The 19,919-nt window shown below is 37.3% G+C and overlaps 1 protein-coding gene across 7 annotated transcripts in view; it reads right to left on the minus strand.

Moving 5' to 3' along the window:
* Positions 1 to 16,020: 16,020 nt before the first annotated feature.
* Positions 16,021 to 19,919, minus strand: part of SYT1 (synaptotagmin 1) — a 359,166-nt gene continuing 355,267 nt past the window's right edge. For all 7 annotated transcript variants that reach the window (XM_039355193.1, XM_039355200.1, XM_039355245.1 and 4 more), the window contains one exon: positions 16,021 to 16,179. In XM_039355193.1, coding sequence (XP_039211127.1) covers positions 16,036 to 16,179 — 144 coding nt within the window. In that variant the 3' untranslated portion in view covers positions 16,021 to 16,035. The remainder of the gene's footprint in view (positions 16,180 to 19,919) is intronic.

Below are 19,919 nucleotides of genomic sequence, written 5' to 3' on the forward strand. Positions count from 1 at the left end.
CTTTGCAAATAAACCATGTATCTTAAAGAAAATCACATCTTTTTAATCAGTTCTTTCAATTGTTTGTGATACCTTTCAGTGTTTTAACTATTTTATTTCCAAAACAAGAAATAATGACTTTTCCCGCAAGTTTTCAAATAACCCAGTAGGTTTCTACAATATTAAAAATGAATTAAACCTGTTGATGAGTTTACATTTTACTCTGACAAATTGCTTCAAGAAGTGTACCAACACTGACTTCTGTAATTGGAACCTGCATGATTTATGAATTTAGTGTCTGACTGCTCCTAAAGTGAAGGCAATTTATTATTATTTATCTTCTATTGGGAAAAGTGGTAGCATCTTTATCTTAACTTATTCTTGTAATGTAACTAATTATCCTTTGCCTTTTATAGACAGAAGAAACCAAAGTTGAGAGAAATTTCACTGTGGCCACAGAATGACAAGTTATAAGCTACACGTTCAGCTTAAGGGTATGCTTTATAGCACTAAATCATTAAGGCATATTTGGCAAGGTAAACTAAAGTTAGCAAGTTGTAACTTAAACCATATATTTTACATCATAATATGGCTGAAAGGCTTATACAAAAACAATTGATATGGTGTTTGTATGCTCTTTGTGTCATAAATGAATGAATAAATAAATGTATTTGTAACTGATACTTCATTCTAGAAATAAGTTTTTTCTTAATTTTGTAAGACAAAGAAGTAATATTACTGATGCCATTTAGATAGTTTTTCATGAATATTTATATTGAAAATTATTAACAACATACTTCTTCTGTTACAGTTCACTTATAACATTAACCTATCATTACTCACTCACACACACACACACACACACACACACACACACACATATATGCACATGTTAGAAACAACAGTGATGAATTTGTGCTGGGACACATTACATGGCTTTTTCTTTTGTCTTTTCCTTATTGTGCTCATTTATTTCCTATTATTTGCAAATTTTGGTTGTATCTGTTTGACTGAATTTTCCTCAAATTCATAGGTCAGAAAATGAGATTTCCCAGGCTGCAAAGTCAACAATGCATACATCTCTTATGGGCATGCTGCACCTCAATTAAAAAATCCTTTAAGCCACATACATGCATACTTAGATACACTACACATATATGCATGTTTTGCATTTAAATAGAGATGGGACTAGCACAATTATTACTTTTAACAGGTTCTCTTATTATATCATATTATAGATTTTAATGACTAATAGGCTATATAAGGTAAATCAATCATAGGATTATTTAAATTTCTGTACTTCTGAAAGTACAACTTTCTATACTTATGAGGAATCTCATTTTGGAAATCCCTCTTTGTTTTCAATGAACGCCACTGACAGATTGACAGACAGATGGCCGTTTTTGATTGCACCTTTTGGGAGCCCTGGTAGCGCAGTAGTTAGAATGCAGTATTGCAGGCTAATTCTGCCCACAGTCTGGAGTTTGATCCTGACAGGGCTGGAGATTGACTCAGCTTTCTATCTTTCTGAGTTTGATAAAATGAGGACCCAGATTGTTGGGGACAATATACATTGTAAACTGCCCAGGGAGTGCTGTAAAACACTATGGGTAGTATATAAGTCTAAGTGTTATTGCTATTGTTAGCTTTTGAGATATTTCAGTTATTACTGTTTAACTTTTCCCATAATGTATATTCAAATTTTATTTCAAAAATATTGGGAAATTTAGGATACTTGTAGTATTTATATAATATTAAGTTTACATTGCTACTTTAAGTTTTTTTGTATTTTCATCTAGTTATCAAAATAGAATGCCTGATTTGCATAATTCATGAGTTTTCAACATCTCTATAAAAATCATATTCTAAAGCCTTTTCGTAACCCTTTTTGAATATGAACAGTGTGTTTAAAATAGATTTCTAATTGCAGAAAAGTGTAGTTTCATTTTACATGCAATATAATTTGAGCCTTGGAAAGCTTCATTTACATGCTGTGAAAAAGGGATGCAAAAGAATTGATTAGATTTTTAGCATATAACATGAATAAAATTTGTTAGAAATGATCTAAAGGTAAATCCAATATGCTGCAAAATTTGTTAGTTCTAAAATAATCACAATTAATTTAAGCATCACAGAAACAGCAAAAAGGCACACATGACACAATTATGTTAAGGTCAGAAACAAACCTAAGTAAACAGACTCAATTCTATATGGATATAGACATTAGGTAGGTAAATGATTTTTACTTTGTTTGATTTCTCCACCTAAGACAGAGGTGGGGAACTATGGCCCCCCTTCATGATCTGTGGAACCAGCATGGCTGGTTCAGGAATTCTGTGAGTTGAAGTCCACAAGTCATAAAAGAGCCATAGTTCTCCATCCCTGATCTAAGAAATGAGAATAAAAATATGCTATATAAAGTTTTTTTTTCATATGATTGTATATGCAGCTATATGTGAGAAAAATGCAATAGGAAGTAAAAAGCAAAAGAATCAGAAAAACAGAAAGTGTGGAAACAGCCTTGAAAAACATATCTATTCTCTGACCAATTATTGGCTTTTTTCCACACAGGTTTGTTCTCATTTAAATTATATGAAATTATAATTTCATATTTATATGAAAATATGAAAAATCTTACAAATTTTGTCCCTTTTTAAAATTCGTAAAATACTGGATAGTGCTTGGAACTTCCTTGTATGAATATTACAGATAGATTATTTTATTTAATTTCCTTTCCTTTCTCTCTCTTCCCCCTTTTAATGAATATGTTTTTCTATTGTTTTAACATATTGCATTTGAAAATAATTTTCTTTGTTGTAAATCATAAAGATCTGATATCATAAGTAATATAAAATAAAATTTAAGATGGTTTAAACAGATAGCTATTTAGTTTCAAGAATATATATATTAAGAACCCAGCCCATATCCTATCAGTAACAAGCATGTGCTAGTAATGGATGAGTTAATTTAAAGTAGAGATGTCCAACTTTTTAGGATTGACAGGCATATTTGAGAACATTGTTAAGTACTTCCACAAAATGACCATTAGTAGGCTTGTTCATTCACAAATGGATAACATGCATGGATAGATGCATCAAAATGCAGGCAAGTCTGAAAAATTAGAAAACAGAACAAGCTGATGGCTAGCTGCTTTTGTAACTGTTTACAAAATAATGTAGAAGTAATAATGTAGAAGAAATAATGTAGAAGTAATAGCTTTCTCTGGCTCTAGAATATGAGATTAATATTTGCATATTGTTGTTCGTCCATCGATTTCGATGAAGACCTTGACATCTTGTGGGTTATGGGCCATCAACGATGTGTCCGTAGGTGGCTGATAAGACCGATGTTAGCACGGAATGTTCTGCCACATACTGAACAAAGAAATGTAGACACTGTTACTTCTGCATTTACAGCTCTAGCTTTGCGGAGTGCTCGCTTCTCTTGTGCCAAGATTGTCCTTCTGTGTTCATATGTCTGGCAACCCTGGTACACCAAGGTTCGCCATGTCGGCCGATCATGCACCAGAAGTTCCCAAGAGATGGTGTTAATATCCAGGGACTTAAGAAAGGCTTTCAACGTGTCTTTGTATCGCTTCTTTTGTCCCCCGTGCGATCGCTTTCCTTGAGACAGCTCACCATAGAAGAGCTGTTTAGGGATGTGATGATCTGACATCCTACAACATGGCCTGCCCAGCACATCTGGGCTTTCATCAACAGAGTGTAAACTGATGATAGGCCTGCTCTGGAGAGGACATCTATGTCTGGTATCTTATCCTGTCACTGGATCCTCAGAATTCTACGAAGGCAAATCATGTGGAAGTAGTTCAGTTGCCTAACGTGCCTCCTGTACACTGTTCATGTCTCACTAGCATACAACAGGGTAGTTAGCACTGCTGCCTGGTAAACTTTAAGCTTGGTAGCAAGACTTATTCCACGGCGGTCTCACACGTTAGTCCGCAATCTGCCAAATGCAGAACTTGCCTTGGCAATTCTACAGTTGACCTCGATGTCAATTGTCACTGCACGGGAGAGGGTACCACCAAGATACGTAAATTGGTCCATTGCTTGCAGCTTTTGTCCCTTTATTGTGATGGTAGGCTCTTGATATTGGGCTTTTGGAACTGGCTGGTACATCACTTCAGTTTTCTTCGTGTTGATGAAGAGGCCAAAGTTGTCACAAGCGGCTGCAAATTTGTCCATGCTGGCTTGCATTTCCTGCTCTGATCCTGCATTAAGGGCACAGTCATCAGCAAAGAGGAGATCTGGTAGCACAGTCTCCTTTACCTTGGTGACAGCCTGAAGTCTTCGCAGGTTGAACAGTTTCCCATTGGTTCTGTACCTCAGATTAACTCCCACTGAGCTGTTCTGAAAGGTGTCTGACAGCATGGCTGAGAACATCATGCTGAACAGGGTTGGTGCCAGCACACAGCCTGGCTTAACACCATTAGTAACAGGGAAGGCCTCTGAGGCTCCACTGTTACTCAGAACACGAGCCGCCATGTCATCATGGAAGTGTCGTACCATCAGAATAAACCTGTCAGGGCACCCAAACTTCGACATAATGCGCCATAATTCTTCATGACTAACTGTGTCAAAAACCTTGGTGAGATCCATTTCTCCTGGAGCTGTCGAGCTGCAAATATCATGTCCACTGTGCCACACTCTTTGCAGAAACCACACTGTGTCTCAGGTAGTATACCCTGTTCCAGATGGTCACTCAGGCGATTTAGCAACTCTCGTGCAAAGATCTTGCCTGCGACGGAGAGAAGTGATATTCCTCTATCATTATCGCAGACTTGTCGATTTCCCTTCCTCTTGTAGAGGTGCACAATGGACGCGTCTTTCAGTTCCTGAGGAATGGAACCTTGTTTCCAGAAAGATCGAAACAACTGGGTAAGTTTTTCAACAAGCACAGCACCACCAGCCTTATAGACTTCCGCTGGGATTGCGTCAGATCCTGGCGCCTTATCACTGGAACATTGACTGATGACCTGTGAGGTTTCAGACTCTGATGGTAGGGCATTCAGGCTATAGTTGATATCTACCTGGGGTATCTTGTCAATCGCCTCATTATTGATGGTGGATGCTCGGCCCAATGCTGTAAATCAGGGACATTTGCATAACACTGCAGAACAAGAGCAGATGAATAATACATAGCCAGTTCCCCCTTAAATCAAGACCTTTTGATTGCTGTTAGGAGGCTTGATAGTGGACAATCCATGTTGTCCCCAGGGCTGAGCTTTATTTGAGGGAGGCTTGACTTATTGGCCACCATACCCAGATACCACTCTTGAAGGACTGGGTACGGGCATTCCTCACTGTCATTTTTAAAGAAAGTTTATGGGATTATTTGAGGTCCAAATACATATTTGATTGTGGAGGTGATGAAGAAAATTCATACTTTGCAATATGTTAACTTTCGACTACATTTGATTTACATTTTTCCCAATCAGGTAACTAATGAGACCAAGACATAAATGGGGAGTTATCTGCAAGGTGGTGGCATAGATGCAAGATGACTAAGATTATCAGTTGAAAATTAAAGCTACAAGGTGAACCTCCAACAAATACCATGAAAACACAACTGAGCTGTGAAATATTAACCAGTTGACAAAATATATAACATATAGTTAATATGAATTCTGGGAAAAGTAGAGCAAATGCTTAAAGAATCAATGTGAAAAATGCCATGTCACTGATGCATGTAGCATTTTCATATAGTCATTTATAGAGTATGGATGAAATTGTTCGAACAATTATTATTATAAATAGGAATAAGAGAGAAGTGAAGAAAGTTCATATGACCATCATAGGTCATCTCTATATAAATTTGTCCAAGTGGAGAGCTGAGAAAACTCAGCAATTATGTAATAAATAGGGGCAGTGTATTGATGTCTGGCAATTACAGTTGCAGTTTCCAATTTTCTTGATGCAGTTTTTGGCTGGACTGAAACAACAGTAGCTCCTTCTACCACTTATTATGTAGTACAAGGGACATACTTGGGTGCCTATGCTTTGTCAGTGAATTTCAGATCCCATGATGGATGGCTAGCACACTATTTCAATTATAGCAAACACAGGCCTATAAAATCTCATTATATTATTAAATTTGAATCTGTAGAGTCAAATTAAAAGTTACTTAAAGGTATATCTAATAGGTGTACCTTTCTTCCTGCTGTGGGACTAATATATATCAAGATCTTGTATTTGTTAGACTTTAACACTATGCCAATGAAAAAAATGGATCAACTATCAGGTATAGACAAAAACAGCACTCTGACCTGGACTACATTGAGAAGTAAAGCAAATATCTGAGTTCTCAAACTAAAGGATTAGATTCCTTATACTTATTCTTGAATAAATTTAAATAAAAATACTACTTAAATAAAACTACATCTGTACTCACTTTCATTTGGAGCAAAAGTTTGAAGATTCCTGTTCTCCATCTGAATTTGCCTGTTGCAGCAAATCACTTTATCTTTCATTCAGAGACAAAGCATATTAGCTGTTGGATTATATTAGCTAATGGAGTCCAGGTGTTCAATTTAATTAAAGATTAAACAAGTAATTTATATCCAATGGGGCATTTTTTGCTTGTAGAGATAATTTTCATCAACAGTAGTAAATAGTTTTTGTAAGTAGCAGAGCATGATTTGTTTTGAGCTTTCATTTAATGTACTTTAATTAAATGTAAGACATGAATGTATTTACTGCTAAAATGGAACTCTCTGGATCTATTTCAAAATGGATCTATTCAGGGCTACTAGTAATAATAATTCAGAAGCCACTAGATGGCAATAAAGATATACAGAAATCCTTTTCTTTTTTACCATCTGAGACTTGATGGTAGTTGGAGCTTTAGTCCATCTTCAACTGGAAGGATTTGAACATATTTTCAAAACAATGCTCATGTGAAGAAACTCTAGGTTATTAGCCTTCAGGTTCTCATATTCTTTTACAAAACTGGACCGGTAGGATTTGGAAATATTTGCTTGTACTGTTGACCTAACTTAGCATTGCTAATTGTGTTACACTGTAGTTTGAGAAGAATGAGCTTGTTTTAAGGTTTACTCTGTCACTAGATATTCAAAAAGAGGTATATTATGTGTAGAAGGTTAATTTTATAAATTAATCCAGACAATTCTCCAATGAAATATATTATGAATACTTAGTATTTTCTAAATTATGAAACATTGCAGATGATAATGCTATCTGGGTTAGAAATAGGAAAATGGACATTACTTGAGCAAGTTAAATGAAGTTCATGGAATAGATTGAGATGCATTTTAAAACAAATTCATATGTAGACTTTTCACAATTTAATAACTCTACAAGAAGTAGGACGAATTGTGTATGTGTTGTGTGCTGCCAAAAAAGCCAATGTAGTCCTAGGCTGCATCAACAGAGGAACAGTATCAAGACCATGTGAAGTATTAGAATTGCTATATACTGCACTTGGAATATTACATCCGTGATATAAAAATGACATTAAAAATCTAAAAAGAATACAAAGAAGAGCAACAAAGATTATTTAAGCACTAGAGGCTAAAACATATGATGAATGTTTGCAAGAACTGGGTATGTCTAGTCCCGTGGTGGTGAACCTATGGCATGGCCGGTTTCAGCATGGCGCAGATCATTGCCTCTGGTGGCGGCCGGGAGCAGCTCTGGGCAAGGTTGTTGGCGTTTTGGCGGCTCCGCATTGGCGACTACAGCCAGGCCAGCTCTGAAAGAAGCGAGCGGGATGCCCGGTTGGGAGGAAGAGTGGGTGGGCAGGCGCAGCTCCGATCCCTCCCTGGTGGGCCACCCTTTGTTCACCCGGAGTCCTGCGGTGGGCACCTCCCTCGCGGCCACTTCCCTTAAAGTGGCAGGCAGCAGTGCCGGGTCCACTGCATGGCTGGGAGGAGGCAGCTGGAGGGTTGAGTAGTTCTGGCCATGCCTGCGCTCCAGCCATGATCCCGGCCTTATTTAGCTGTGGGGGGAGAGGGGCCGTTGGGCCGCAGAGCCTGGATGGCCAGCAGCGATGAGGGGAAGCCGGGGTGTCTCCTCACCACCACCTGGTGGCCATCCAGGGGTTCTGGGCATGGATGGCTGCCCTGCCCTGCTGGGAGCCCCTCCACAGCCTCAGTCAGGAAGCCTCTGATGGAGCTCCATCCTCCGTGCAGAGTGAGGCCTGGATGGTGATGGCCAGACCCCGGGTGTGGCCTCTCCGCCTCCAGCCCCAAAACGCTGACAGAGCAGGGCCACTGGGCAGGTTGCCAACCAGGAATTGGTGGTCTTTTGGGAGAGCAGAACCCCGACCACGCCCATGGCCCATTTGCCATCTGCTGCCCAGTGCCGCTGCCATGAGATTATGGAACAAGCTGGGTGGAGGCAAGGAACCAGGTCGGGGCTCTGCAAGGGTTGGGTTGGGGTGGCGGGAGAATGGCCAGGAACCAGCCAGCCAGCGAGAGGAGGGATCAGGATCTAGCCCCTTTTACCTCATCCTGGGGGTAGGGAGAAGTTGCCTGCTAAGCCTTGTGGGCAGCAGCGGTGGCGTGTGGGGCGGGGGGAGGAGGACACGTTTACAGTTTGGAGGAGGCAGGTGGGATGTGGCACCTATTTGTGCTTTGCAGAAGCTTGCAGGGGTGGGGGGAGGAGGACACACGTGTTTGCACTTTGGAGGAGGCAGGTGGGACGTTGCATCCATTTGTGTTTTGCAGAAGCTTGCGGGGGTGGGGGTGGAAGATGCATGTGTTTGCACTTTGGAGGAAGGTGGGAGGTTGCATCCATTTGCACTTTGCAGAAGCTCATGGGGGGAGGACGCACGTGTTTGCACTTTGGAGAAAGGGAGAGAGGAAGGAGGAGGGGAGGAAGAGAGAGAGGGAGAAGGAAGGAAGGAGATGGGAAGGAGAAGGAGGGAGGCACATGACCCTGGGGATGCTGCAATGGTCATAAGTGAAAAATGGTTATAAGCACTGTATTCAGTGCCTTTGTAATTTCGAACAATCAGTAAGTTAACTGTTGTAAGTCGAAGAGTACTGTACTTTATCACTTTTTTCCTTTTGGGGAGGGGGGTGTCGTCAAGTTTTTGACACCTTGCTAGACGACTGGAAAAGCCCTGAGTAAGAGTACTCGGATTGCAGCTGCTTTTTTGCAGGTATGTGGAATGGCATGGGACCCACAGGTTTTTCAAAGTTAAGTGAGGAAGTTGGTTACAGCTTATTAGGAAAGATAAAATAGACAACCAAGAATGCTTTATTGACCATTCTTCATCCAGATTTTATATCAGTTGCATCTGCTAGTACAGGCATTCTGCTTCAGATTTCTGTTATTTTCAGCATCTGGTAAAATGAATGAACACTTTTACAACAACCTGTAAATCCAAGACTCTGTGCTTTCATTGTTTAATCCCCCCCTCATACAGTAGTAGCCAAAATTGTGGAAACCTTTTGGGAAAAATGTATAGTAGAAATGTCACCTTTGGTTAAGTTTCCACCAATTTTTCTTCTAATTTCTTTATAACTGTACCCTTGTTCACTTAATAATACTATTTTACATTACTTTCTGGGCAACCAGTCAACTCTTTGCACCATTACTTTAATTTTATTACGTTTTACAAGCTCACTAGATGAAAAACCCCCAACCAACTTGGTAGCGATCACATAACACACTAACAAATGTCCTCATCTCAGCTTCAATACATGACATCAATAACTGAATCCTACTGTGATCTGATTGACTCATTGCCAAAACAAGATGATGAGCCTCCTGCCCACTGCCCCACCCGCCAGAGGTCTCCTGGATCTCCCCCAACCCTGCACGGTCCCCACAGGCATCCCTCCTCAGGAGCAACATCAAGGTGGCCACGCCCACCCTGGTCATGCCCACCCACGCTGCCATGACTACCATAGCTATGCCCACCCAGTGGGCCACACCCACCCAGCACCCGGCGATACATAAGTGAGTTTTGGGTTGCAGTTTGGGCACTCGGTCTCTAAAAGGTTCGCCATCACAGGTCTAGTCTAATGAAGAGAAGGACTAGTGGCAATATAATAGCAGTCTTCCAATATCTGAGGGGCTATCATACAGAAGAGGATAACAACAAAGGATCTGGGGGCAAGACACGAAGTAATGGATGGAAATTTACCAAAGACAGATCCAACTTAGAACTAAGAAGAAATTTCCTGACAGTGAGAACAATCGATCAGTAGAATGGATTGCCTTCAGAAGGCAACATTGAAGGTTTTGAAGAAGAGATTGGACAGTCCAGAATGATATAAGGGTTTACTGCTTGAGCAGGAGGTTGGACTAAAACAAGGCTTTTCAACCAGTGGTACAGGTACCACTTGTGGTACATTGGCACCTGGCAGGTGGTACGCGACCATCCTAGAAAAATGGTAGCGGGGAAGGGGAGTGAGCTGAATCGGTAGCAGCACCGCACAAGCCTGAGTGAGAGATGGCTGGAGCTGCAGGGCTGTCAGGGCTCAGTGGAAGTGCCAGGATCAGTGCCAGGCTCCAGCTGGAGCTCGGGGTTGATCCCGGTGCTTCTGCTGAGCCCAGAAGAAGAAGTGCCGATTAGCTGGAATGTTGCAGCATCTCCAGGGTCCTGTGACTTACATTCAGAAGCTTGGCAACTGATTCATATTTATGATGGTTACAGTGTCCCAGGGTCATGTGAAGTGACCAAAACCTGCTGCAACCATCCAGCAGACGGGGGGAATAAAACCCAAACAGCCTTCCACCTCACCCCCACTGCCAATCCTCAACAGAAATGCTCACAACAATGAAAACCTCAGACAGGAGAAAGAGCGCCACTGGGTGGGCAGGCAGATGTCTTGCTCGGCACTTTTTTCAGTGCCGTTTTAACTTCAAACAGTCACTAAGCAAACTGTTGTAAGTCGAGGACTACCAGTACTTCATCACTTTTTTCCTTTTTTTTTGTCATCAAGTTTTTGACACCTTGCTATATGACTGGTGGTACTTGGATATTGCCATATCCTAAAAGTGTTACAATGGGTGAAAAGGTTGAAAAGCCCTGGACTAAAAGACCTCCAAGGTTGCTTCCAACTCTGTTATTCTGAATTCATTCTCAAGTGTTGCAAAATTGGAAATTTCCAAATAATTATAGGAAGGCACCTTTCTTCCTTTTGTAAGGATCTATCTGATGCTGTGTATGATTTGTAGGGATGAAAGGAAGACATATTTTGTAAGGCGATAAAACTTGGTTCTATCAACTAGCCTGGGCCCCTGACAGTATTCATGATTAACTTCAATGTGGGATGTTATGAATGTCCTTGGCAGCTGTTTTATGTTATTGATGTTGTTTTCTAAATTTTGTTTGTTTTATCTATCATTTATTTTTTAATTGTTAGCTGCCCATAGTCATTATATGAAATGAATAGCTATATACATTAATAATAAATAAATAGCTTGGCATTTAGAATTTAAAACCATTAGAGTATATGTCAGCACTGGAATCAATAATATTCAAACTATATTGACAGTTCAAGGAACACAGTTGAAAGTGAGGGCAGCTTTTTATTCCTATTTTTAGAATTTGTAGGACTTCCACTTTCTGAATGGCTTTCAGTTATGTTGTAAATTAATAACAATGCTTTTAGATATGGAAGGTATTTGGGATGGTGATTTGAAAGAACAATAATTACTTGATTCTTTGTACAGTATATACTGGAAAAGTAGGATATTAAAACACAATCTAATGAATATTATTTGGTTTTGAAGCAGACCATTACAATGATTGTTTTAAATTAATTTTTGTTGGGTCCCAGGACACATAGGTATTATGAAGAATGAAAAAGGAGGATTTGTTTACTTCTGATATGCTTGTTCCTTTACTTTTAACTCCTTGAGAAATCAAATGTGGACTTAAATGGGGGTTCAGAAATAAATAACAGACAGTGGTAAAAAAGACATATTGAAAGACACTTGATTTCTGCCCTGATTTGGATGTTTTTTGGGGGTTTTGATTATCAGGTTCAGGTGAAGCACATTAGTCTTTTCAGAGCCAATCTAGGTTTATTATACATTAAGACTGAGTCTCTTCAGATAGGAAGAGGTACAATGGAACTATATGGTGATGTTTGTTGAACAGAAGAAAAACGTGTTCATGTTCTTCAATACTCCTGGTGTTAAAATGACAAACATCTACTATTTCAGGGACTTTCTAACTTGAGTATTTGAATTCTTTCTTACCCAGTGATATACTAGCTACTTTGCCATTCTTTTTTTTTATTGAAAAAGTTTTATTAACAATTAACAAAAAAATTTAACCCCCAAACCCCCCACCCACCCCCTACCCTCCCACTTCCCAGAGCCGAGTACAGTTGGTTATTACAAACATATTAAACAAAATCTAATTAAATTTAACAAATTATACAATAACCAAATTCATACTTAACCCTTAACTCCCTTTAAACCTTAATATCATAATATTATAAACAAATCCATTTTAAAACAATTATTATAAAGTACCATAACAGTAAATAAACTAAATAATTTCCATTATAAAATGCTCTTAATAATTATTATTATTTAAAATTTAATCATAAAATAAATGAAACTTTTTAGTTCCATATTTAATCTGAATATAATCTATCCATCTTCTCCATACCATAATATATCTTTCTTGTGTATGATCCTTTAAATAAGCAGAAATTTTAGCCATTTCTGCTAAATTAGAAACCTTAAGTGTCCATTCTTTTATAGTAGGCAATGAATTTTTCTTCCAATATTGACCTACCAATAACCTTGCTGCTGTTACTAAATTCAACATTAAAATAATTTCTTTAACATCAAAATCCACAAAAATCCCTAATAAAAATAGTTGAGGAGTAAACTTTATCTTCCTTTTAAAAATCTCTTGAATGTTCCACCAAATCATAATCCCAAAAGCCTTAATATTTTTACAAGTCCACCAAACATGAAAATAAGTTGTGTCAGAACTACCGCATCTCCAACATTTAGGCTGTAAATTAGGATACATACAAGGACTTTTTAGGATCCAAATGCCACCTATAAAACATTTTGTAAAAATTTTCCCTTAAATTTTGAGCCTGTGTAAATTTAATATTTCTAATCCAAATTATCTCCCATAAATCCAATGGGATCAGTTCCTGGATATTCTGAGCCCATTTAACCATACAATCTTTAACCAAATCCATTTCCGAGTCCAATTCTATTAACGCATTATAAATTCCTTTTATGTGGGCCTGATTCTGATCTTTAATCTGAATTACTAAATTTTCATCTCCTAATGTTATTCCAACTTTCTTATCTAAAGTCCACCTATCCACTATTTGTAAATACTGAAACCATGACTGTAAAATATTTTCTTGCCTTAATACATCTAAAGATTTTAATTGCCAGTCAGTACCTGACCAAATAAGTAATTCTTTATACGGAATTTTTTCAAAATTCATCCCCTTAGAAATCCCCTCAATTGCATGTCCAGGAATCCCCCAAGTAGGTATTTTGTAATTTAACCTATAATAATACTTCTTCCAGACTCGAAGTAAGGCATTTCTTAAAATATGTGATTTAAAAGCCCGATCTACTTTCTTATTGAAAATTAAATATGCATGCCAACCATATAATAAATCCCACCCTTCAAGAGAAAGAATATTTTTGTTTGTTAAATTAAGCCAATCACTTATCACTGCCATTCTTGAGGATAAATTTATGGCATTTTAGGATTTGTGATTTTTTTGGAATTAATGGAATGTAAAGATTATTTTGATAAGTGAAAATGAAGCAGTAAACTGGTGATAAACTTTGCTTTGCTTTGCTATTTCTCTCAGGAAGAACATGAGCTTAAATGTGCCAACAATCTTTCCCCACACCCACATCTCAAACTGCGTTAAATAAGGAGATTTGCTAAGGGAGCACACTCAAACAAACAAAACTCTCTGTGAAATGAGGAATCAGAATGCAAGTTTCTGGCCCAATACAGGAGTAATTCCAATTCCTCTTACTTGTACTGCATAAACATACTCAGACATAACATCTGAATAGAAGTCTTCTGGATACAACTCCAAGCTTCACTATCAGGATTTTACATGCCACTCTGCTTAATATTATCTTGTGCAGAACCAACAATGTCTTGAAACTGTTTTTATACCTACTTTGTTGACATCGCCCAGGAAGTCAGCAATTCTACTTAAATTAAAAGAATTGGATGTGGGAGGAAGAATGTGTCATCTCTATCTTCATAAGGCAGAATCTGATCCCCTGCTGTGTTTCCAATATGCTTCCCATTTTTTCTACATATTTCTTCCCCTTTTCTTCACAAAACAGCAGCTTCATTTCACATCGATTTTTTTCATATTCTTTCACATCTTCCCACTCACAGATATACACAAATGCAAGTTTACATTATTTTCTTCTGCTGATAATGGAGTTCTATAGTGACAGCAAGTGCTGCCAAATATGTGGGTAACATTTAGTTTAAGTTCAAACTGAATTCTTCACCTCTATCATGATGTACAACTTGCTCAGTAGAAAAATTGAAAAAAGCAATTTTGTGTTCATAATAAAATAATTTGCTTATCCCCCACCTCTTTTCTATATATAAGACCTTGCAGTTTATCCACAATAACTTGCATGAAGACTTCCAAAAGTGAAGTCTTGGGAGCTAAGAAACGACTTTACTATTAAGGAAGGAGGTTGACATGAAAAAGATACTCTTCTGGAAAAATGTATATTGAAAACATGCATACATACCCCACAATTCTAATTTTCTTGGGAAATGTGCTAATTTCTACATTTACTATATTTCATACTCTTCTGTAATATCTGACAATTCAGACTATGAGATGGCAAGATTACTCTGAACTTTTTAATGCTACATTGATCAATTCTTACTCTTGCTTTAGATTAACAAGAAGATATTTTTAATAAAGAGAACCTAAAGCTAGAATTACAGATTTTTATCACAATGTTTTTAAAGATGGTTTTCTAGAGGTGTGTGTTGTATGTGTATGTATGTATGTGTGTGTGTATATATTTATATTTTTTAGAACTGAAAGATATGATTCCCCTAAGCAAGCAAATATATAGTTTTCTAACTATTTCAGTCAATTATATAATCAGAAAATACATAGTAATCATTATTTTCATTATTGTAATAGTTATAAAAAGTGATATATTTTGTACACAAACATCTTGATATTCAAGCTTTATAATTAAGATTTTGCTAATTCCCTAACAAATAAACTGCTGTCCTTTACTGTTGGCCATAAAACAACATTGGATACTTTAGTAGAAATGGCTGGACATTGATCAGACAACAAATGCACATAAAATTCGAACACCAGTCTTTCATATACACTGAAATGGGTTATGATAAAATTGGAATGAATACTTCTGTAAGATAGCATTATGTGACAATGTAGAAAAATATATCACCATCTCTGTCCTTTTAGTGTTACATGGACAATATATTGAGAAAGATGAACTATTTTATATCTGCCTACCAAAATTGCTAAAGGAAGACATTAAACCAACCCAGTGAAAAATCCCTATGCAACATTGGCAACGTAATAGATGATCATGGTAATCTTATATTCAATTACAGGTAACTGTATTTTGAAGCTAAACATTTTCCTACATTTCTGGAATGTATTTTCAGTACTACAATGTATTACAGCATTCAAACAAAGCACTGGATCTAATTTCTGTGCTGCTCTTGATAAGCACAGGTGAGGAATTAAGAAGGAACAGATGTGATGTATATCCAATCCCATTCAAAACTCACATAGCTGATTTAGCTTTCATACTGCATATACATTTCATTCCTGCATATTAACAATAACTCCATACTCAAACAACAAGAAGCCACTAGGCATTGCTATGCAGTGCTTCAGCTTTTATTTGTAAGACATGTTTTGTAATGTGTGAGAGTGCAAACTCAACGTCCAACTTTAATGAGGTGCAGACTGGTGCTGTGTTTATGTTCTTGTACTATATGTTCTGGAGCACCTCTTTGAATTGAATTGAATTGAATTGGAAGCCTGCACAGCTTCATTACTAAAAAGCATATTAGGCATATTTACTACTATATGCTTCCTGCCATCAATTTACCTGATAAGCCTCCCACATCCATCTTCTTCAGATTCTTTGCTTCTAAGATGACAACAGTCAACTTGCCAGCAGTAGGCACATAGCGGAGAGAGAAACAGATGTCACCTAGCTTCTCTTGCTGCAACAAAGCAAAGGGAACTGTAAGTAGATATATATTGCTTAAAACCAAAGATTAACACATTTATTTTCTAAAACACTGTTGTAAAATACTGACCTCTATGTTAATCTGTTAAGAAAATGAGGCATCTCAACATACCTGAATTCAAAGTATAAATTGCTTTGTTATATCATGAATCTGAAGCAATAACTAGAAAAAGATTCTATTATTTCCTATCAGTTCTTGTGATATTATACCTGTTAAAAATACTAGTAAATTCACATTCAAATTTTCAGGATTTATAAGTGGGGCCTTTCCCACTTCTGTAACAATGAGAAAACAAAATGTGGAAAGTATGTGCAAATATACACTTATTTAATTAAAAGCAACTGTTAAAAATTTAATCTCTTTGCAGATGAAATTGGTATATTACATTTTTGAAGTTTATAAACATGGAATATTTAGTATGTAAAAAAGATCTCAATATTAATCTGGCTCAAACATCATCTTTGAATTGAACTTGGAAATAAAGTTCTGTGCCCAAACTTAGTTTCAAGTAACACAAAATTATCTTCAATACTAGACCATTGTTTCGCACCCTTGGCAACTTTAACATGTTTGAATTTCAATTCCTGGACTCCCCAGCCAACCAACTGCACTAGACATAATTCATCATCCTATTGATCTAGATCTTTTTATTTATAATAGCACTTAGACTTGAGTAATAATTTGAATTGTGGGCATATATTTTCATTAAACTTAATATTATGAAAATATTAATCAGTTCTTCCAATAATACTGTACTGAGGCTATATCTAAAAGCCAGACAATTTGAGAATGGTAGATCTTCTATTTTATTTTTTTTATCTTTCCATGACTGTAGTTATTTTGTCTCTCACAGTTGTTTCAAATATGTTAAATATACTAATTCCATAGCAATTTATAATGGGAAAATGCAGTGATAACAGACTTTTCAGTATGGCAGCTGATGCCTGACTCATTTCAAATTTGTATTTTTCTGCATCCACAAATGTGTCAATTGTTAGCTTACTGCTCGCTGCTGTAAATTATTAGCAACACTTTTAGCACGAATATTAGATTAGTTGCGATAGTCATCAGCACATCATTAGTTCTGTTGTCAGAAAACAGTGAACTGTACTGAGCCTTGCTATGTTCAGTTTTGAAAGATAAAATATCATTCATAAATTAGCAAACAACACAAGTGTTGTCCAAATAGACACAATGGCCTCTTCCAAATGTCAGCATGAGTTCAGAGTTTAACTAAATATATGAGAATTCTCTATGGTTATGAATATGATGAACAATATTGCATTACTAAAGGCTTTCAGCACACAAAAATTAAACAACCATTGCAAAATGACAAAAGCTTTCTATTAAATGTACAAAAATATGTATATCTGAGGCTGGAATGATAAGAACAAGAAAAGACTTCATACTGTTCAGTAATGATCATTAGGAATAGTCTGCCGTTGTGATCTTAGATCTATGCTACTTTAGTAGGGTAAGAATATTACTTTAAAAAAAAAAACCCTACAGAATTAGGTTGTGCTTAAACAACTCTAACTAGGCATTTTAGGCCTCTGATCTTTCTTTGACAGATAGCTCTCATTAAATACACTCATTATGAAGTGTAGTATAATTACACATTTACCTTAGGGAATATGATAATAAACCTCCTTGAAGACAGTCTTCTGTATGGTATTAGACAACTCCATAAAAGGATATAAGTTAAGGGTGTGCCAGTAACCACTGAATCATGTGTCACCTCCTAAGGATAGTTCTCAGTTTCTGTCTAATTTTGTCTAATACAGTGGTTCTCAACCTGTGGGTCGGGACCCCATTTGGGGTCGAACGACCATTTCACGGGGGTCGCCAAACAACGCAGTCTGCCATTTTTCCCCCTTTTTCCTTAGCTATGCTACTCACTTTTATTCTATTGGCTTTTGAAAGCCAATAGAATAGACTCTCTTGAATAGAGTATAATTCTATTGGCTTTCAAAAGCCAATAGGAATTGTCCAGGCTGTCTCTGCTGTTAAGCCCGGCAAAAGTCCCATTCTGCAAATGGTGCTGCACCAGTTGAGTAGTCCCCGACTTATGACCAGTTGTGTAGTCCTCGACTTACGACCGGTTGGGGGTCGCGGCATTAAAAAGGTTGAGAACCACTGGTCTAATAGATTTAAGTACAACCAGGTTGTATATTAACACTGATTTCAGTTATAAATATAAGCCACCAACAAAGCCTGCTCAACTGGACTCTCATTTCCATAGTTTTTGGGTATCAGCTAAGGCTAGAATATCTCATTGGATATACAACATTGTGCTCTCATAAATGGCTGCTATTTGAGACTTCCTATGGGAAATGATGGACTGAAGAAATTGCTGAAATGGCAGCCCACACCCAACTATATTTTGGGGACCCAGGCAGGTTTCCTGGAGCCTGACATTCAATCAAAAAAACTGGCTTGAAAGTCTTCCAGAGAACCAGTGCTTTCGAGAAAGAAATTGAGATAGTATAGACAATAGAAAAGTTTGGAAAACAACCATATGTCTACTGTATTTTGTTTTTTTTGTAGGAATCTGTAGCTTAGGGTTCCCTGAAACAATATTTTTGCCTAAAAAGCAAAATTAGAAACTATTTAGCACAGTCACAATTAAGAAACATATTCTTTAGTATTCAGTATTCTGAATTCTTAAGTACTGCATTCTGTGAATATTTAGATGTTCATAATCAATGCCTTGCTACTTTGCAAATCCCCCCTGTGGTTGGAATTCAACCCTGCATTTCAGATTTTCCTACTGCATTTTATGAGCACAACCAAAAGAAGATACAAAATCATACTGCTAATGTTGCTTTATGAAGTACCAATCACAGCTATAGAACTTTCTAAATATAAGCTTCTTCATGAGAAGAAAGTTCAAATGTGAACAATGCACATAGATCATCTGTCCATTAAGTAGAAATTTGTTTCAATGTATTCCATGTATACATCCATATTTTTTTAAAAAAATGTGCTCCCACCTTGCTAGTGCCCCTACCCTGGTGATATTTTGAAGGGCCTTCACCAAGGCCTTTGCAGAGGATGACTCTTCTTCCATTCTGTTCCTCTCTGGGTTTTTTTTTTTAGACTAGACTAGACTAGACTAGGATAGGATAGGAGCTGGAAGGGACCTTGGAGGTCTTCTAGTCCAGCCCCCTGCAGCAGGAGAACCTATACCATCTCAGACAAGTGACTGTCTAGCCTCTTCTTAAAAATCTCCAGTGATGGAGCGTCATTTTGTTTGCAATTCTTGTTCTTCTGCCTTCTGTTGTATTTGTTTTTCCTACGGTTCTTTGTTTTTAAATGTTTTAAGAAGTGTAAGCATCCCCAAGTCATTGGGAGTTGGATGACACATAAATTTAATAAATTATTATTATCAAATGTGAGTGCTAGAATATAATAAGCTATATCTGTTTATATAATCATTAAAATTATGTGGTGGTTAATATGCTGATATAGAGTCATGTACTTGTATTTTTCAAAGATAATTGAAAATCCCTACCAGATTAAGGAACAGAGAAATGTCTCCCTAGGGGTGATTATTTCACAGAGGTATGTTATTGTTATTATGATCAACTTTCATTTTTAGATATAATTTAGTTTAACCAATTGCTGGGATCACTGGAAGGAAACTTCCACCTGGTGTTAGAATGGTCCTACAGGGAGATTCACTGAGGTTAATTTCTTTCTTTTGAATGTTC

This window comes from Crotalus tigris, unplaced genomic scaffold (assembly GCF_016545835.1).
Source record: "Crotalus tigris isolate CLP2741 ecotype Arizona unplaced genomic scaffold, ASM1654583v1 scf7180000017571.3126492, whole genome shotgun sequence".
NCBI classification, from domain to species: domain Eukaryota; kingdom Metazoa; phylum Chordata; class Lepidosauria; order Squamata; family Viperidae; genus Crotalus; species Crotalus tigris.